General features: G+C 40.1%; 1 protein-coding gene across 6 annotated transcripts in view; it reads right to left on the minus strand.

Annotated features, from left to right (window-relative positions):
- The window catches only part of NCOA7 (nuclear receptor coactivator 7), a 101,669-nt gene that overhangs the window by 76,474 nt on the left and 4,552 nt on the right, over positions 1-20,643 (minus strand). For 4 of the 6 annotated variants that reach the window (XM_075706912.1, XM_075706914.1, XM_075706908.1 and 1 more), the window contains one exon: positions 5,772-5,904. In XM_075706912.1, the coding sequence (XP_075563027.1) occupies positions 5,772-5,821 (50 nt within the window). In that variant the 5' untranslated portion in view covers positions 5,822-5,904. Of the gene's footprint in view, positions 1-2,151; positions 2,228-5,771; positions 5,905-19,949; positions 19,982-20,643 lie in introns of those variants that run through there. The other 2 variants (XM_075706909.1, XM_075706915.1) reach the window with 2 other exon arrangements.

Here is a 20,643-nt window from a genome sequence, read left to right on the forward strand (position 1 = left end):
CATAGAGCACCAGACCAAAGGTCTGTGCAAGCCAACATCCCACCTCCAACAGCAGCCAAGAGCAAGGATCAAGGAAAGACTGTAACAATATGACAACTATATATGACTCCTTCTCCGGCTAAGCTTTCCAGACTTTAGCAATTAACAGCTCAGCAACTATGTATTAATGATTCCTACTGTCACGGATTGTGAACGTATAAAAGGAAAGCTAAGGTTAAGTCGTAAACAACTAATGTGATTGGAATGCTGTATGCCATTTGTTGTATGGGTTTTTTAACTTATTTTTAGGTATTAAAAATAATTAGGAGAAGAAAAAAGCTGTAAATTAGAGCCTGGTAACAACCAAATAATAACTGTACTAAACACACATATATTTTTAAAATCTTGGGTTTAATGTACAAATCTTAATCCGTATGAACGTAAATTTAGGTATGTAAGCCAAGAATCTAAATTAAATTAAAACATGCTGTGAATGTCCTTTGTTTTCCTTAAATATTCATATAATAAGGCAACACAAGATGAACATCATGTTGTACAACTGGCTCCAGGTTCTGACACAGTATTAGCAATCTGGAGCTAAAGGGAGTCTCTGCCTACTCAGATGGGCTTTAGACCATGTCCCAGACATTTATGTAGTTTTTTTTCAAACAAATGATGGTAATAAGACCAACGTAAATTCAATAAACACAAAAGCACCCAAGTCCCAGTGAGAATACTCTCCCTAATAAAAGCACTTCATCTTTGACTTCAGAAATCTGGCTCTCAGTGGTGACCAAAAAAAAAAGAGACAGAGAACTAAAATAGTTTCTCCTGGAAACTATTAAAAAATCATTCAGCGTAAGTGTCTATTTTACAGTTCATCTCTATACAGCATTCTTCAGATTAAGGTCACCACAACTTGGAGACATAACTATTAATAAAATTACTGTAAGCATCTCGGTCAACTTGTTGAAAAGTAACATTTTTTCAAATAAAGCATTACTTATTTGTTGTTCTCTGCTAAGAAAGTAGTAGAGAGCTACTTGACAATAGATCACAGATGATACAAAGCATGGAAAATGCTGAGTAACTCACAATGAGGAAGGTTAAGAGACACAGAAAATTTGAAACTAAAAGAGCCCCTTTTGTCACTCTTTCAGAAAAGTACTCAAACTCCTCCCTTACGATTTCTCATCTCCTAGAACTTTTTGTCCATATATACCCAGCATCACACAATAGCACATGCAAAGCAATTCCAGCTTCAAGCTGTACATTCAGCATTCCAGACTACCAATTTACATCCAAGGCAGTTTTTACCATGTGACACTGTCCTGGTTTTGGCTGGGATAGAGTTAATTTTCTTCCTAGTAGCAGGCATAGTGCTGTGTTTTGGATTTAGTAGGAGAAGAATGTTGATAACACACTGATGTTTTTAGTTGTTGCTAGGTACTGCTTATGCTAGTCAAGGACTTTTCAGCTTCCCATGCTCTGTCAGGGGCACAAGAAACTGGGAGGGGGCACAGCCAGAAGAGTTGATCCAAACTGACCAAAGGTCTATTCCATACCATATGACATCATGCTCAGTATATAAACTGGGGGGGGGTTGGCCGGGGAGCAGCGATTGCTGCTCGGGAACTGTCTGGGTATCGGTCAGCGGGTGGTGAGCAATTGCATTGTGCATCACTTGCTTTGTATATTGTTATTACTACTATTATTATATTGTTATTATTATTATTTTACTTTATTTTATTTCAATTATTAAACTGTTCTTATCTCAACCCAGGAGTGTTTCTCACTCTTACTTCTCCAATTCTCTCCCCCATCCCATCGGGGTAGGGGGAGTGAGCGAGCGGCTGCGTGGTGCTTAGTTGCTGGCTGGGGCTAAACCACGACAGACACACATCACTCATTTTGGTAATTTCTTTTTAAAATTAATTTAAAATTTTAATCACTATTCATTTCATATTCATTCCTCTGAACTTGACTCTACCCAATGCGCAGGGGGAAACCGAGAGGTTCTCCATTCTGTAAAAAGAGAGGGAAGATAAAGGAAGCACAGGCAGAGAGAAATGGCAAGTTGTACCAGGGTTCAAGTGCATATAATCACAATAAAAAGCACCAAATGTCACAATACACATAGATGTGCCATTGTACATCTATATTAGACTGTACCATTTATTTTTGGACTTGCTGGATACCAGGACAGACTTCACAGCAAGAGGAGACAGAGTTCTTTGCAAGAGCTGGAGTAATATTAGTCCATTTGGGAGCTAATGACACAGAAGTCAACAGAAGAGCCTAAAAACAAGGTTTGAAGAATTAGGCAAGAAAACTTAACTACACAGAATAGTCTTTAAGTAGGAGTAGCAGTCTTAAATAGGACCTATTGCATAAGAGAAATTTATGCGTGCATGTTACTCTTATACTTTTACTTCTTGCCTGTTAAACTCCCACAAGCTGTAACATCTTATCTGCATGAGGAATCTAAATTGGTCTTCAGAAAGTTTTGTAGAGATTTCTATTTTGTTTGAAAAGTTACTTGTTTCATTTCTTGCCAACCAAGACAAAAAATAAGCCCTTTACCACAACACACAGTGGGTAAAGGAGCATTCGGTAAGAAGCAAAAATGAATGGTGAGGGCTTTATTTCAGCTTCACTTGCCACAGGGAGGGGAAGAGACCTGGGAAAACTGAGGCACTCGGACCATAAAGATCTGTAGTGGAAAGATATAATGCCTGGGTGGCTCTCTTCTACAGAGAAATTTTAAAGATAAATGTTTAAACCAGCTTATTTACAACACTAAATTTGGGGGACAGAGATGCAGTTATTTCTTGTTAATCTTGCTTCTTCTCTAGCAGTTGTTCAGGAGCTGGTTTGTCAGCACATAACTACCACCATGCTAACCACTTCAAATATTTTGGGATTCTCAAGCTAACCTTTCCAACAATTGCTAGCGTAACCAGTCAGACACGGAGTGCCACCCCTACCAAAAGCTTTCCAGGAGGGGCCAAGATTACACTAGTCTGAAGGCCAAAAGCCACCTTCCGACGGGAAGTCAGACACTTTGGGATGCTGGCAGGGCAGCGAGGCTGCTGCTCCTCCCGCTGTTCATGCCCACATGCTCCCTTGCTCTGCCTGCCAACAGAGCATGTGGGTTTCTGTAAGCAGGAGCTTAAGAGAAAGAGCTAGCATCTCCCATTTTTCATTTAATGCCTTTGCCCTTGTTAATGCCACAATAACTTTTCCCCTCACATTAAAGAGTGAAGTTTTCTATTAAAATTTGTGTACAAAACATTTAATTTCATCAGCACTGAATATATACGTTTTCTCCCTTCTAACCAGGATATAAGCAGGATCCTTCTTCTCAGCCCCAGGTGTAGAAGAACCCTTTTCCTCACCCTCCTGACATGGAACACAGCTTTCCCTCCTACTAGCAAAAAGTCTAACCCATTTCCCATTCTCTTCCTTGGTAAGCAGTGGAGTCTTCTCCCATGAACATCTCATCGTAGGTAAAAATAACAAGATTCAGATAAGGAGGAGGGAGAGTCCTTGTTTCATAAGAATGTTTACTATACATAAATATAGATTTTGTAAATACTGTTATCTTAGACTTACAAAATGTAACAGTAGTAAGAGTCAAGGGGGGAAAAAAAAAACAGTAATGGAAGTAGAGGGGTGAATGTGTCAGGGAATCAGCTGAGGTTGCTCTTGGCTTAGTAAGAAAGAGCCCAAGCTGGCAGGAAAAGCAGGGTCTTTGAAGCAGCACAGAAAAGATGTGGGCCGAAACTTATTAAACTTGGGTGCTTAAATTTAAGGACAGAACAGGTGTCCACGAAACAACCAAATTGACAGCAACATCAAAGCACGCACCTGATTAAATTATCTTGGCATCCCAGTATCGGGCACCTAAGCTGGGAACTTCTGTCTACACCAAGTCAAAAGCTAAATTTAAAGAAGTTTTTTAAAAAAACCCAACAGGTAGGGACATTGTTAGAACTGCCTTTGTACTAAAGGCAATATAAGCTGCCTATCATTTTCAGGTACTCATATGACATTTACATGGGTCATCATGTAAAGCATTCAAAGCATTCATCTGCAAGATGCTGGGACACATGTTTACTAGAGGAAGCATGCTAGACTTAAAGAGGCTAGACTAAAATCAAGGACATGTAAATTCAGTTGTGCTTCTGCCCCTGACTGCACATGCAGACAATGCACATGAAAGTAAGCCGGGCATACCACCTTTGGACCTACTTTAGCTTCTATTAAAACATGACTTGAGGGTCTGCAAGAACATTCTTGTAGACATTATACACAGGTTTGCTTGGAGTAGGAACTTCATTTAAGGGCCTGCAACCCACATAAAGAAAAAAATGCAAGCCAGGAGGGAAACAGACAGATGACCTCCCCAAAATTACATAGCAGCTAAGCACTAGAACTAAGAATTCATTTCAGGTCTTTTTGACCCTTTCCCTAATGTCCTGTGCCCATAACAGACACCCTGCCCCTGTGAATTTTTAGAAGGGAGCAGCAGCCAGAGATAACACAGGAAAGCTGCAAAACAGATTAAATAAAATGTCAAGGACTTTTCTGAAATCCTCTTATGGCTTTCCATTTTGCTTAGCAGCATTTAGAAACAACTCAAAACATTTTCTTCACTACTCAGACATCTCTCAAAGCTTGACTCTTCCTTAACAGGAATTACTTGTTCCTCAGTACAATCTCTTTGGCTACTTCTGCTTTATCCTACTTGATACCTCCTCTGCTATAGGTGTCATTGTTTATTCCCCCTTCTCAAAATCCAAAACTGCAACATTCCTTCCTGTCAACATCAACATAACCACATTTCTCCAAATGGAAAGCAAGTTACCTGGTATTAAGCTGTCCTTCACCACAAAACTTCCTCAAGTCTTTAGCCGCTACTATATACTACCTGAACAGCAATAAAGAAGTGCTGCAATTTTTCCCCATACTACTACTTCCAAGTGGTGCAACAGGCACGTCTCTAGATGTCTGTAACGCACTAAGGCTAATGTTTTAGTGCAGTTTCAATAATAGTTATTTAGTATAGAGTGGAAAAAGTATGCACTTCTCTTCAACAGTGCAGAAAGTGTCTTTGAGTCATAGATGGGTTTTGTACTGACTTTCTCCCCCTCCTACCCCCCCAAGAATGTCAGCTTTGGTTCTTCTTGTACGTCAGAGCTCAAAGATGATTACAGACTTGCCAAATTAACAGAGACAAGTTATTAGGAAATCAACGTCACTTATTTCTTAAAAATCACCAATCATGAATTCCAAATGATAAAAATGATTGGCTGAAAAAACATTGCTTATATTTATAAAGATAATACAGTTTAGGCAGCTTAGCCTATCAGCATATAACGACCCTTGCTTTGCTGATCTTATCCTATGAGATATTACTACTTAGTCTGTGCTTTATTTGAAATCAGATAAACTTTAGGTTTAGACACATTTATGTTTTAGATGTGCTTGTTTTTGTAAACACTCTTCAGGAACTGGAAGCTCAAATGCAGTGCAATTTGCAATTGTGTTCCTAAGAACAGTTTTGTGTTACAAATAACAATTATAAATCAAGTTTATCTCCACTACCCAAACGGAAAAAAATTACCACTCCAACATTAGGGACACAGCAAGGAAAGCACTTTCTGGATACATAATGCAGCATGGGTTTCATTTTTATACATACTTGAAAAATTGTAAAGCCTTGTGAAAAAGGCAGAGTGAGCAGTTCCATATTTTAATCAACATTGAAATAAACCCTATAGCCTTACCGAGCAAAATAGCCTTGTCTTCGTTCCTTCTTCTCTTCCTTGGTCTCCATTATGTACAGTCAAATGGGCAAGGTGAGCAGCCAAGCGTGATGCTCTTTTTCCTCCTCAGTACCTCATATCCAGGCGGAGTCCCCTGTATATAACATTTAAAAACAGGAAGTTTATAAATCAACATGTCAACAACACCTACAAAAACCAACAGGGTTGTGAAAATGCAATGGACTCAGTGACAAAGCAAAGTAAAACTTTAACCAGTCAATGCTTGCCATGTGACACCCATTTAGTATACAATGAGACAAAAAACAATAAACGCACTCAGGCCAGTTTCTCCAGCAGAGGAAGAGAGATACTGCAAAGCAGGTAACCCAAAGAGTATAGAAAGTTTTAAAACCCTGGAAGGATTAAAATATTTTGCAAGTTGTTAAATAGTTTATACCAAAACATCTTCCTGGTTTCATGTGGTTTATAGACAGAAAGATCAAGAGAAGCTTTGGAAATTTCCAGTGCAAACAGTATAACCAGAAAGGCACATGATGTTCACTTTATAGAAATTCTGTAAAATTGTGAGAAATAAGAAAGTTTTAAAACAATGTAAAGAAAAAAAAAAAAGAGCAATCTACATTCTTTACACAGGTTTGACTGTTGTGACCAATACACAAGTTCAAAACAAGTATACAGGGAGAAACACAATGGGCCTCCTGCTCTCCAGATGAATTGCAGTCACCTTGAGATAGACAGGACTAGGGAAGGTTTTCTGAGAAGTTTAAATAATAAAAAAAAGGCAGGGGGAGGCCAGTAACATGGGCTTTTGACACAGAAATCACCACCTCTCTGCAGAATGCCATACTGAGGTACTTGGAAACCAGAAGTTGGGAATTTCAGAACTGCTTGGTAATTACTGCAATTAACGATATGCCACATCAATTGCCATCCAAGACTTCTGCCAGCATGTTTTATTCTCTTCCACTCTGCAACACACATTCAACCTACCCTGATAGTTTGTGCACATGCACAAGCACATGCACAAGCACACTTAAGAGTTTTTATCAACATTCCAGATCAAACTTCAAACCAGAAGTTAGTACTACACATCTTAGTCTAATCAGTTGTATAACAAAGAAATGGAAGCCACATAAATTATGATTAGTAGCGAAAGAAGAAAAATTCCTCCAGGACCTAATCAGTTCCCATTATTTTCCCCTGCATTAAAAGATCATAAGCTACAAACTGCCAGATGTCAACAAAAGAGATAACGTAGCAAAAATAGACTAATCTACTTGAAAAGCCCAAGAACGTATCATGCTAGATTCTATCAGAAACACTTAGCATAATTTTCTCTCCATATTTATGGAGCATCAGTCCACAACAATTAAAGTCCATTCCTTCAGAAAGCACTTTCTCTTACTCATTAATTTTGAATATATCCAGTGCATCAAAAAGAATCTAGTCTCTCTGATCTTTATGCATCAGGTAGAGTCTTACAGTAATGGTCACTCTTTAAATGGCAAATTTGCCTATGACATCTTTGGCTTTATAAAGAGAATAGTATTTTATCTCTGCAAGTTAATGCATGTTGCAGCCTTCAGCTGGACACAGAAACCTATATATAGTAGCATAAGAACAGCATCAAAACAAATTGTCCTGCTCAGATGTCCAGTCTGTATGAAGGTATCACATACGTCCTGAGAATTTCGATGAATCCTTATCTTCCCTGTTGGGGCAGGTCCTTAGACATTCAGAGGATCACAACCGGTGACTTTGTTAGCACTGCATTTAGAGTCACAATAAATCTTTCAAAGCATAAAACTATAACCTCTATAGCAAACTACAAAGAGTTCAAAGAAAGAAGAACCACTCTTTCCCCTTTGCCTGCTTTGCTTCCATGACACTTTGCGGTGTGTGTGCAAGGGCACTGAGGGGCTAGAGTTCAGTCTCACGTTGACACCAAGAACTATCAAACAACTATGGAACACTGAGATAATATTAAACCAAGGACCACAGGGACAGTGGAACCCATGGAAATGAAAACAGGGAAGCGGGGAGAGCCCCTCTCACCTCACTTAAACATGATCAGCTGGGATGAATGGCATGAAGTGAGAGCTGTCCTCAGGGCCTCACCCCGTGCAAGAGTCCTTCCATTCATTCTCTTCCTCTCCCATGATCTACTGACCCTACCCAGGGGAACACCAGCTCTGCTCCAGTACAGTGCTGGCAGCTGAAGGGAGCGCTACTGCCCAGCTGCCCAGGGAGCCAGGAGGAAAAAACTCTGCCTGCCCACAGCCCTGCCTGGCCCAGTGCCGGTACAGCCACCCCCTTCAGCAAAGAGGGGCACAAAGAGAGAGAAGGTAAGGCTTAAACCTAGACCTAATCACAGATGCTGCAGGAGGTGCCAGCACCAAACCAGCATGGCATTGCTCAGCTCACCAAGTATAAGGTTTGCTGTTTGCTTTCATCAGCACTAAACAAAGCTAGCAATGACAATGCGGGTACGGAGCCTGTTCTTCCCACATCAGTATTCAGAACAGATAAGCACTCGGAAGATTGGAATATTATCCATAGACCAGAAGTAACAAAGGCATTCAGGTGATTTTCTTTTTCTTTTGCTGATAAAAATACACAGGGATCTCATATCCAGTCACCAATTAATGAAAATTTTCACAATAAAATAATTTAACATCAGGTTCCACTCTGTTGACTTAAAACTTATTTATCTCATCTTCTTAGAATAAGCAAAGGTAGTGTTCTAGGAAGGCATATTTAAGGCTGAAAATTATACTTTGAAAATGTAGTACTGGAAAAAGCAAATTGATTAGGAGTGCAGACTTCATAACCTCTGAGTTTACTTTTGTTCTTGGAAATTTTTCATGTACTAGCTGGCTTTAAGGAAAAAAACCAAACAAAAAACCCTGAAAGCTAGGAGGACCACAGTGTAACCTGCAGTAATTGCTACTGAAAACTACTAGTTCTGAAAGGTCCTTTTCAGTGTTTAGTTCTTTAGGCAGTAACAGTATAAAAGCCACGTTTACTTTATAGGTTGTCACTGACTTTTTAAAGTTACACCAAAAAAAGTAAACCTACTCCACACTTCCCCCCTACCTGTCCTCTGATATCTCCCAAGAAAGAAATCCCAGGTATTCTTTATTAATATTAACTGCTTAAAATGTTATTAAGGATATACAATTAAAATGAATCTTGGTTCCCTGGTAGCTCCTTTCTGGTAGAGAACGAAGACTGAATCAGGCAGACTATTAAAAATGTACTTGGGGGATATTTATATGCTGGGAGACAGACATCTTACTCATATATCATGAGTACAGTCCAAACTCAAATGATGACAAAGCTGATTTTATAGACATTTCAGGCTCAGTTTAACCCTTTCTATACTGAAATGGAAATAGACAGTGAAAAGCTTCTACTGCATGTCTACAGCAGTGATGATGCTTTTATTATGTAATTTCAAGAGGAAAGATATTCCTGATGGACAAACAATGCATTTAAGTAAGGATCCTGTTAACAATTTGCCACTCTCCAAATTTAGCCAATGTCAGTACCTGATAATTATATGAAGAAAAGAACAAAATACAGAAAAAAAGTAGGGTATATTTTTATGTTAGTCCTATTGCTCTGGATTTTTTCATTTATATTAGCATATTTTTGGATACTTGTTTTGTCTGTTTAGGCTTGCTGCCAGGGGTTTTGGGGATGCTACTGGGAGCTTGCAATGAGGGTGGGAATACTCCACCAAGGCCACAAAACCAAAGAAACAAACAAAAAAAAGTGAAAAAAAATATCACAAGAACAGGCTGAAGTCCTGGCTGTAGGTACCCACACCACTGCAACTGCCACCACCCTCCCAAGAGCTCCAGAAATGCTGCTTCCAGCTCCTGCTGCCTGCTCTGCCACCTGGCACTGCAGGACAGCCGCCTCCTGTCATGGTACATTCAAAGCAGCAGCAGAGGAATATGCTCTAAGTATAAGATAAGCAAAGGGGAAGGGAACTGTATTTGGGGGGGGAACATAAAAAATAAATAAATATGTGAATAGAGCACTCCAAGTCCTTTAAAGACTTTGATAAATTTTTCTACTTTCTGTAATTATTTTTCCTCTCCTTTCCCTCCCTTCTTGGGCATGAAGAATAATATACTTTGCTACTTGCAGCTGAAGTATTTTGCATTTTCACGAGATACAAAAGGACCTGCTTGCTGCGCTCAGGGGTAAGGACCCAGAGATCCTGTTTGCTGGCTCTAAAGCATCAACAATCAATCCTCCAACTGTGAGCATTACTTTCCAAAACCATGTACATGAACAGCAGCACATTCAAAGCACTAACAAAGCAGAAGCCAATGAACTATCCCATTATTTTTAGAACACTCAAGGGACTTGTTAGCTTGTCTCTGGCCATCTGTGCCCGCTGCAAGTCCTGGAAAGACATACAGATTTAAAAAAAAAGTTCAAGATCATGCAATTCTCTATATATTTTCACAATCCTGTAGAGTCAATACCTCTCAACCAATGAGGTAGGAAAATGCTGTAAATCCCTACTTTGCAAATAGGGAAATGAAGTACAGGGAGCACCTCCACACATTCATGAGAGCAGAAGAGCAATGTGTAAAACTATCCGCCCACCAGCTTTAATCCAATCAGCCCCAATAACCAGCAGCAATGAGAACAAGGAAGGAGACTAATTTGACAAAGAGCTAGTTACTATTTTCTGTGTAAAATTTAAACTGACAAACTTTGGAGACCCACAGCACAGTCTCACCTCTACGGCTCTGTGGGCATATGCATAGAAATTAAAACTCAGATCCACAAAAGGAAATAAAAAGCCTAACTCCTCTGAGGATCTAGGTGTAAATGGCGCTCTCAGCTCCTTTAGGAAGTATGTAAAAGAACAATGAATCGCATTTAGGGAAACCAAGTCAAGGATAGTATCCTGTACCTTAGCAGAGGCCCCACAAGGCAAGCAATGGTGGCAGCAATCATACTGGGAAAAACGAGCAGGGGAGGTGAGAGGCCGAAGCACAAATTTTCCACAGTTAGGAAGATGGAGCAGATTAAGGCAGAAGACTCCCAGTGAGACAGCCAAGCGGACATGGTCACGCCAAGGATGTAACAGGGAGACGCTACTGTGCCGAGGGAACAGGATGCTGCCCAGACACACCACACTGCCCACACCTGCTCTCTAGCGCAGCACCCCACGCAACATTTTTTTTTTTAATTTTTGCTTCTCTATTTTACATCTGCCCCTGAGACTACAAACACTGCACCCATCTGCTCATACCACTGCACGCTTCCTTACTATCATCTGCTGCAATACAAACATTTAAATGTTGCCACTTGTCATTTTTGGACATGAAGCATCCTGCTTAGATCTGCAACTCTGCAGCACAGTGTCATCCTAAAAATAAGAAGTCTTCTGGGTACATGTGCCCAATCCAACCCCTAAAAAAATGCACCATGAGAGATGACAAGGATTACACCAACAAGTCAACATTAAGACCAAAAAAAATAGTTATCTATGTATTACTTCAAGAGCAATATTAAAAATGTCTATCAAGCTGGCAGAATAAGAAATTGTAGAACAAATCAAAGATAGAGGGGAAGCATTTTCAGTGTATTAGATATGAAACTGAACCCTTGGGGTTGCTACCTGCACCTCTGGTGAGCCCAAAGCAGTTTCCAGGGCACTGTGCAGATGCAAATAGATACAAACACACACCCCAATAAGGTTACAGCATAGGGTCACACACACCACCTTTAAGCACAAGGCAACAGTAACAGGTTAACACAGAAGAGGACACACATTATAATTTGCTACTGGGTCATAGAAATACATATGATTAAGCTCCACAAGCCAAAGCACTAATATCAACTCTAGCATTCATTTCAACAGATGTCCCGTTTTTAAAAGCAGGAAGCTGAAAGCACAATAGCATCTTATGAGAAATGCTAAACTTTGCAGTATTTCATTAATGCCTCACTGACTGGACTAACCAGGTTGAGTTTTACTGCTTTTATATTCTGCTAGTGTATTTCATTTGGTGTCATAGGAAAGATACAAGTTTCAGAATAAACATTACAGCATCTCAAGATGAAAGGGAAACAGAAATGCACAGCCAGTAAAGAACAGAGTAAGCCACAACTTTTTTAGCCTTTTCTTCAGGCAGAAGGACCTAGCTAAAAGTGAGATTGGAAGCTTTCAGGAAAGCACTAGCACAAGCCAACAGAACACAACATAGACTAATTACATTAAGTTAGATTCAGCAGAATAGACAAAAAAATAGTTTATTCTAAAGCTATCTTACAATAAATATGGAATTATTTTAATACAATTACATAGTTACATTATAATTACCATGTAAAGTATGTTATTTCTAAAACATTAATAAGCTCTGTAAAGAAGTTCCAGTTCATTATACATAACTGAAGGGCAATAAACTAACCTAGGAGAGCTTCTCCACCTCAGTGAAGTTGAGGCTGATGACTCAGCCCTTGCTTAGGTGAATAACCCTTATTTATGCACACAACTCCACTGACCTTTAAAGTATTAAGCCTGTCATGTTTCTTGTCACAAGGGTGCACTCTTAAAATCCCCAAATAGTTAAAATGCAAAAATTAAGAGACTGAAAGTAAATTTGTATGCAGACACAATTTCTGGACTTCTTGTTCAGATCAAACACAGACCAGTATCACAATTTCTCTGTCTCCAAATGGAGGGGGGGGGGGGGGGAAGAGCGAGAGAGAGATTCCATGTGGCTACTGTATCCTGTGGACTCTCAAGGACAGTGAAGGTAAGAGCTGGAGATAAGACAGGCAAAGGAAACAGTCTTGCTCTTGAGGAACTGGCTGCAATGTTGAGGAGGTTATTATACCCACTACAGAGGTGCAGTAAGCTAACAGTCCAAGCATTTTTATTCCCTACTAATGCAGTAAGAACAGGCTAAGCTGAGATCACCTTCAACTCATCAACTGGATCTGCAACAGCCTGTCCACATGAACAAAGTTAAAAAAAAAGAAAAAATGAGAATCAATGTAACGGAAACATTTCTGATCCAAACATACAACAATAATAACAAAAAATGATTCAGCTCCAGTGGGCTCCCCAGCTGAATTATTTCTACCTTGCTTGGCAGGAGACTTTTACCCACTAACTCAGGCTGTCATGTTTCACACAGAGTAAGGGGAAGCAAAAGAGCTACCAGAAATTCCACATCACCAGTGACAGCTGTCAAGAGAGAAAAACATCCAGATTTAATCTTCCCTCATTGGCAGCTGAACATCACCAGATGCACTTTCCATAAGGAACAATGTATTTTACTGTGTAATTCAGCTGCAGTTGCGAGACAGAAGCTGGTGACAAAACACAGTGTAAACTATTAACAGGTAGAGTGCGATGCCATACCAAATGTAAAATGCGGTGCTGTTTGAAATCTGGCCACTTGGGAAGATTTTCACTTTTACGTCAACAAGAACATTGCTGCAGAAGTTTTAAAAGACTTAACACCTTCATTTTCTTGTCTCCCATTTTAACCCACCCTGGTTCAAGTAAGCGTCCAGTCCAAGCCTTGTGAACCCCACAGCCTTTCACGCTCACATTGTACAGGTACAGGCATGTATGTGGAGTCTAAATGCCAAATCCTGCATCTTTATGGACTGTTGACAGAAAACACTGGTCTCTTCCTACCAAATACTGTAACAACAGGTACAAGGCAGCAGAAAAACATTAGCATTTGGATAAACAGAATGAATTCTGTAGCCACTGAAATATAGAAAACCTCATACATGTGAACAACAGAAACATGCAACAATTTGTAGGGTGCTGGTTCCAGTTAATTGTGATTCCAGTAAATTTTAGCTATTTTTATTTAAAAAGCTAAGCCTTTCAAACATTTCTCATCAAGAACATTGCTTTCATTTTACAGGTGAGAGACTGAGATCCAGAAGGACCTTGTGGTCATTCTGCAAAGGTATTACAAAACCACAGATCTTGTAACTGCAAGGCAAATGGCTTACCCTTTGTGCCTTTCTTTCCTGGGTCACCTGCTGAATGAAATCAAGTCTGTGCCTATGCCACATACTAAGACACTCCTATCACAGTTTATGTTGCATTTCTGAGTCAGATCCTAAATTGATGTACAGCATCATAGTTCCAACACCACAGAACAAGAGGATGCAGTTTACCATATCCAGAGAGGGTAAGACAGATGTCAATATTCTCTTACCTCTCCCTGCAGCATGCAGGCACACACACAGAGGACTTTTATGTACGTGCTTAGCAGCATTCAACTGAAACACTAAGTACTTGCAGTTTTCTAAAAAATCAAATTTGATGAACACTCTTAGACACATCAGCTAGCATTTAGACAATCCCCTTAGGACTACCTTGCTGATTTGGCAGTTGACGCCAGCATGTTCCTTGCTCTTAACAACTGCTAGTTTTTCCCAATATGTTTAGAAACATTTCAAAGAAAGCCTGCACATCTGTCTTGACAAGGTCAAAACATATGCATACAGATAACCACATCACTCCCAGAGCCAATGAGTTACGAGTTCTCTACCAGGTTCTTCAGGGACATGACCAAGTCTTCCTTAGATTCCTCTCTCTGAACCAAGCAAAGGGAAAGAGGCATCAAACAGAAAGTCACTCCATCCTCACCACTCCTACGCAGCAGTGTGTTAAGAGAGCAAGTCAAACAGCAAACAAAATCGGCCAACTGCCTGGTGCCACCTCCACGGCAGGTGAGCAACCAGAAGAACCGTCCTACGTCCCATACACAGAATGATGTTAAGGGCCATTGGATCCACAGTGTCACATATCCCAGGCCTGGCCATACATCAGAGTTGCTTCTATGAATTAGCTTACACAGGACTTGAGCGGGATTTGCACTGGTGAAACAGCAGCACCACTGCAGATAAATGCATAGCAAACGTCCTTTGGTAATCAAGGGGACCTTGACCAGCCAAAGTGCCAAGCCAAAGAAACTGGGCTTTTGCTCAACTCTGAGGCTGTTACAATACATCCATGCAAGCAATCAGCTGCCAGTTCGAAGTATTACTGCCCTTCACCTTCCTCCCTTTCACCTACTTCAGCTGTTTGCTACCACTCCTCCACCCAAAAGTACCACAGAAATTAACTGCAGCAGAGTCAGCAGAAGTTGCTCTGTATCTGCATTTCAGTTTATATCCTGCCATGCCAGCTCACACCCACCTCCAGCGGGCTTTGCTGCGCACAGCTGAACTGCAAGCACACCCTTCATTCTGCCACAGAAGGCAGGCCTGCAGCAGAAAGCTCGGGCAGGTAACTGTTGATGTAACTCCTTGAGCAGCCACTTCATTCGGTGGGCCTCAGCAACCTCACACTTTGAAAGACGAGTGCTGCCGAGACCTACGGCCAGCATTCATGAGATGAGAAACAGACTACAAAAGACAAATGCATGTTCTCAGCTTCACAGCAAACCTGCTCTCTTGCTTCTCAGCAATTTCTCACCAACCCAATAAAGGCATTTATACCAATAGTAAATAAAGTAGAGGTAGAGCAGAAAGAGACAGGTGTTTGAAGAGTCACTTAAGCCACAAAGATGCAGCTTGATGCTTGGCACAAACACCTGCACCGTAAATCACGGGTACCATAAATCACCTTCTACTTATGATTAGTTTAAGTCCCAAAATGCTTAAGCATGAAGTTAGATTTATATTGGTAAATATTCCCATTGTACTCAATGAGACTTGGTTAACATGTTCTCAATGCTTTACAGAATAAGGCCAGGCAACAAAAAAGTGTTAAAATACGAATCAACCCATCAGTCTACCAGGACTTATTAGGACTGGTCACTGGTTTTTACATCAAGTACATTTCCAACAATATTCATAATCATGCTGTGAAAATTACTGGAAATTACTTTTCTTTAGAAAGTACCCATCATTTTCAAGTTTTTTTTAAAAGACCCTCAAGTTAACAGCCTACTGACACTACACTGCGGAAGATTAACATTTAAATACTTCCTCACTTTAAAAAGCAACTCAAGACACAGGACCTACTTGAAAGGAAAATTTTATTTTTTTTAGTTTCAGCTCAACATCCCTTTTTTCAATCAACCCTGACTCATGCAAATTACAGGCCGTGGCTTTTTCTCTGTCACCTACCTCCCAAATGAGAAGCAAAGGAGCTGAGGAGTGGGGGTAGAAAGGAGTCGCACAGTAATGCAATGCAAATGTTTTCCTATCTGAAACACCGTTAACAGAATAAAAATGCCAGGTTTCCATAGCAACCTTAACTGTGTCACATTGCATACACTGTACATTAAGCAACATATTGAACAGTTTAATTGTAACAGAAAATCCTGTGCATTTGTAATGTATAAAATTAACACTGGAAACCTTCTGTGTTTATTTTTCAATTCCTTAACCTGCAACATTTATTGCATTACAGTCTGTTGAGTGTGACTTTACATTACACCAGCACACACAGCTTCACAGGTGCTCAGATGTTGACAGCATTAGGTGCGTTAAAATGACAACAATCAACAGTAAATCGTACCCTCTACCCACTGCATAGTCTGAGTCCTGTTTTAAGAGCAGCAATGTTTCTAATTATTTCCTTCCTCCTTGCAAAATTCCTTTAGGTATTGTGTAACTGAGAATGAGTTAGTTCTCTTGCTCTTCTGAAATATCCTTAAAACCTTTATTTTCTTACCATTTTCCTTCCTCTATCTCCATATTCCTGTACAATACCACACACAGTTGGTGGCCTCGTACCATGAGTCACCTTGCACTATATACAAAGCAAAAACTCCACTCTCAAACTGAATTCCCCTTGCTATACACCATAGCACAGTTACATTTACCCACCTAATTAGAGAGTCTCTCTGAAGAGCTGTTTGTTTCTTTCCAGAAACAGAAAAGTAAGTTTTTCTCTACTTTTCTGTTTTCTAACACAGCACAGCTAAGCATCTGCTCAAAATTATTCAGGTAAATAAAAGTCAGCAACCTATTTCTATGTATGCAGAAAAGACAGAACAATGGAATGGTTCATACAAAACAGCTGTATGCTATCCTTTTTTCAGCACATCTAATCTGGACTTTATTTGCTCAACTCTGGATGTGTTCAGTCAGTGAGACAGTTCAGGGCTTAGTAAAAATATAACCAACAAAAAGTTAAAAATATGCTTGAATTAAGGTTGAGTATTGTTACATAAAAACCAGAAGTGTAGAAATTTTCTGGTAAAACAAGAGCAGTATATATTTTACTTTCAGATTACTCAGGTGTTTTAAACATTACTATTGAACCAAGGTGCGCCTGTTGAACAAAACAGGCTGATGAAACTAAAATTCAAACATCTTACACTGACAGTATCAACAAAGTAACTCAGCATTTCTGCAGCTAGATATTTCTTTTTGCTAGGATAAAAAAAAAAAAAAAAAAAAAAAAACAAGCAACTTCATAAAATTTGACCTAATTTTACAAATAGCTTCAATTCCTCCAGTGCTGCATTTTGATGGAAGCCATCCCAGCCACATCACCAGGTGCCGCAACATCACTGAGCTCTCTACTCATGTGCCATGTGCATTCAGAGGGACTATCACACAAGTTATGCTTGTAATATCTAAGCACACATTTGCAGAATTGGGGCCTAAAGACAAAAGCTGCTAACTTTCCGTTTACCACAAGTTATGCCTGACATAGCTGGTAATGGCGAGTGTTTCAGATTGCCCAACATGTTTCAAACAAAACCTTGTCTTCACTTGTTTACAGCTACATCAAAGTAATTGCTTGCCCTTTCTCAAGTTGAAGCCAGCCAAAACAGTTAATATATTAATGAGTTTGGGGGGTTTTTTTGGTCCGTGTTAAAGTCTCTTTTTTTGAGGAGCTGTAGCACTTCCAGTTTCGGTGTTAAAATTTGGCAGAGAGCAATTCACACCTTTTCACAGTTGCTCTGAAAAATCTATCCAAACTGGGTGGAGACCTACCCCTTTAAAAAAATAGGAAAAGCAGTTCACACCTACCCCTTCTGGGTGCATTAGTGATTTAGAGTTAAAAAGCACTAATGCATTACCTGTGGGAAGTGTATTACCCCAGAGCTACATTCACGTTCTTATCAGTAACTATTACAAGACCTAGGATTAAAATGCACACTTCCAATCTCGAACACACGGCTGGGCTAACCTAAAGAACAGGTAACACCTGGCACTAGCTATCACAGGTCAAAATTGCTTTTCTGAGCTATCTGCTTGCTGGACTTGTTGAAGTAAAAAGAAACAAAGTGAAGAGAAGCAGGGAAAAAAAGATACATTACAAGGCGAGATAAAGTAAATTCCAATTTATAACACAGTATGCTGTCATCCTAGAGCCTTTCAGTGAGAAAATAATCATGCACAGCTCTTTCATCACAGAATTCACAACAAACAGTACGTGGGATGAAGAAGAAATCAAAACTTAAACAACAGTTACAAAACACAATACCAGGTAAAACTTTTTATTTTAAATGCAATATAATGCTGACTGCAAAGCAGTTAAGAGTTGAAAACTGTACTCAGTACTGAAGGTGAAGTCCTGATTTCAGCAACATCCATGGAAGTTTGACTGTTTACAAAGTTTCTAGATACTAAAAAAAAACACCTCACAAAACAAAAAAAAAAAACCAAAAAGACACAGCCAGAAGAGAGGCTTTTAAAGGCCTGTTACCATTTACTGAGGGATTGACAGCAATTTTCCCAAGAAATATGTTTTCTAACTTGAACACCTTACACTCCAAATCTTACATGGGTCCACATGACAAAATGTACACATTACAGTTACCAAGTACAAAGAAACACACACTTCCTCAGAAGTACCTTAAAATCAGGTTTGGTGCTACAGGTGGCCCTTTCAGTTCTGCCAGCTTTCCTTTTGCAAACCTCCTTGGCTTTCTGCTGGCATTTGCACAGACTGCCCACAGCACTCTTCAATCGTGGCTTGCTCTTAGCAAAGCGGGGCCCCATTCTGCGTGCCCCTGCTCTGCCAGGGCTGGGTATGCATTTTCTCCTCCTGAGGAGAACAAGGAAGGGAACGCACATTCCTTGTTCTTCTCACAAGCTTAATCTGAATCGCAGAGTTGAGCGGAAGGGCTAGGAACCACTCTCCTGGGGTGACTCTCCTGCGCCGACATGCACCACTGCATAAGGTCTGGTTGTTTCCTGAGGTTCATGTTACTTGCTCTTCCCCCCCTGCCTGTAGAAGATTCTGGATTTCTTGTACTTACTGTACCATTTTGGTCTCAAGATCAGTCTCTAGTCCCCTTCCCATAAAACCTGCCTGTTACCTGCCAGGCTCAGCCTAGGACTGGGAACTACCAGAGCACGGCTCAGGGAAGGACACAAGTTGTTGACAAAACACTGAAACTTACTACTCACACAATAGCATCAAGTGCACAGTGTCAACAGAGGAGGAGAAAACTAATCTCCAGCTCCTTAAATCTCATTCCATGACAACCAATGTGTTACTTGTACTAACAGAAATTACACAATACAAAGGGAAATCCAATTTGCAAAACAAACAACCCAATTAAAAATGTATCCACTGAGTGATCAGTTAGCAGCAGGGCTCAATTTTAAAGAATCCAGAATTCCTGTGTATAAGGCAACAAATGTGCCCCAATGAGCAACCACATTGGCCCAACACAGGAGATGTTACTTTCCATCCTGTAAGCATGACTGTAGCAGGACACAAATGTAGATGTCACCACAAGTTCCTGCCTAGCCTCTGTACAGTGATGTGATGATGCCAGCCACCTTCCACCATCTACTCATCCCTAACAAGAAGGCATACGTAATCAACACAGCTCAGCATCATATACTAAAAAAAAAAAAAAAACCCCAAACAAAAAAAAACAAAAAACCCCACAAAAAAACCCCAAATTACTTTTAAATCAAATGAAATTTCGTCAGCCGATACATAAGCACAAGGGCTGGAGGACAACTTACCACGCTGACAGAAAGCCACCCATGTCACTCCTTTGTGGTTGTCAATTCATCTCCTTACTGCTCTGATGACTACTCAGACTGCTTGCTACTTGACCTGGCACATCAGGGTGGCAAGGGGGCTTTCATCTTCATCAGCTGTTGCATAGTTGTCAATCATTTGGCCCATAACTACACAAGTGACTGGCTTACAGCAGGCCAAGTCAATCTTTCACCACATACCTGGACACACTTCAGCACGCTGTTCCGTAACAAAGTAAGAGTCAGTTTTATCTCCTTGGTTCTCTACCCATTGTCACCAGGAGGTCACCACTCACACCATGCACCCACCGGACAACACCTGCATTTCAGAAGCTTTTGGAGATGGGACAGATGGAACTGCCTGGATCTTATGTCATGGGTTATCATAGCTGCTACCTTTAGCCATCAGTCTTCAGCAGCTCCACTGCAAAAGGTCTGATTGGCAACCAGGATGGAAAAAAAGGGAGTACAAAAAGTCAAACATTACTTATATATTACAAAGGAAGAATTTATTTTAATACATATTCTAAATATCATGCAAAAAAATCTTAATGCGTTAAATTACTTTTTTATACTCTTCAATGCCTCTCTGAATTATCTGAACATTTTTGAGAAAGTATGAAGGAAAAACTCAAGCCACTCTCTGGCCTACAAAGCTTTGCCAACCTTGTTACAGCTACCAAAACCTGCATACAGTATTATACCCAGCTTTATCAGAAGTGCCCAGGTCTTTGGCATCCATATAGCTACTTAAAAAGCATTACAGAAATGCTACTTCTTAAGTTGACGGTACAATAAAGTCCTTATGACCACACTGGGGCATTACTTGACCATGAGACAGTTAACTACAACAACAGACTAGTGCTACATACTATGTTATTTGTGCACAGTGACT

The sequence above is a fragment of the Pelecanus crispus genome, chromosome 3, assembly GCF_030463565.1.
Source record: "Pelecanus crispus isolate bPelCri1 chromosome 3, bPelCri1.pri, whole genome shotgun sequence".
In the NCBI taxonomy this organism is placed as follows: domain Eukaryota; kingdom Metazoa; phylum Chordata; class Aves; order Pelecaniformes; family Pelecanidae; genus Pelecanus; species Pelecanus crispus.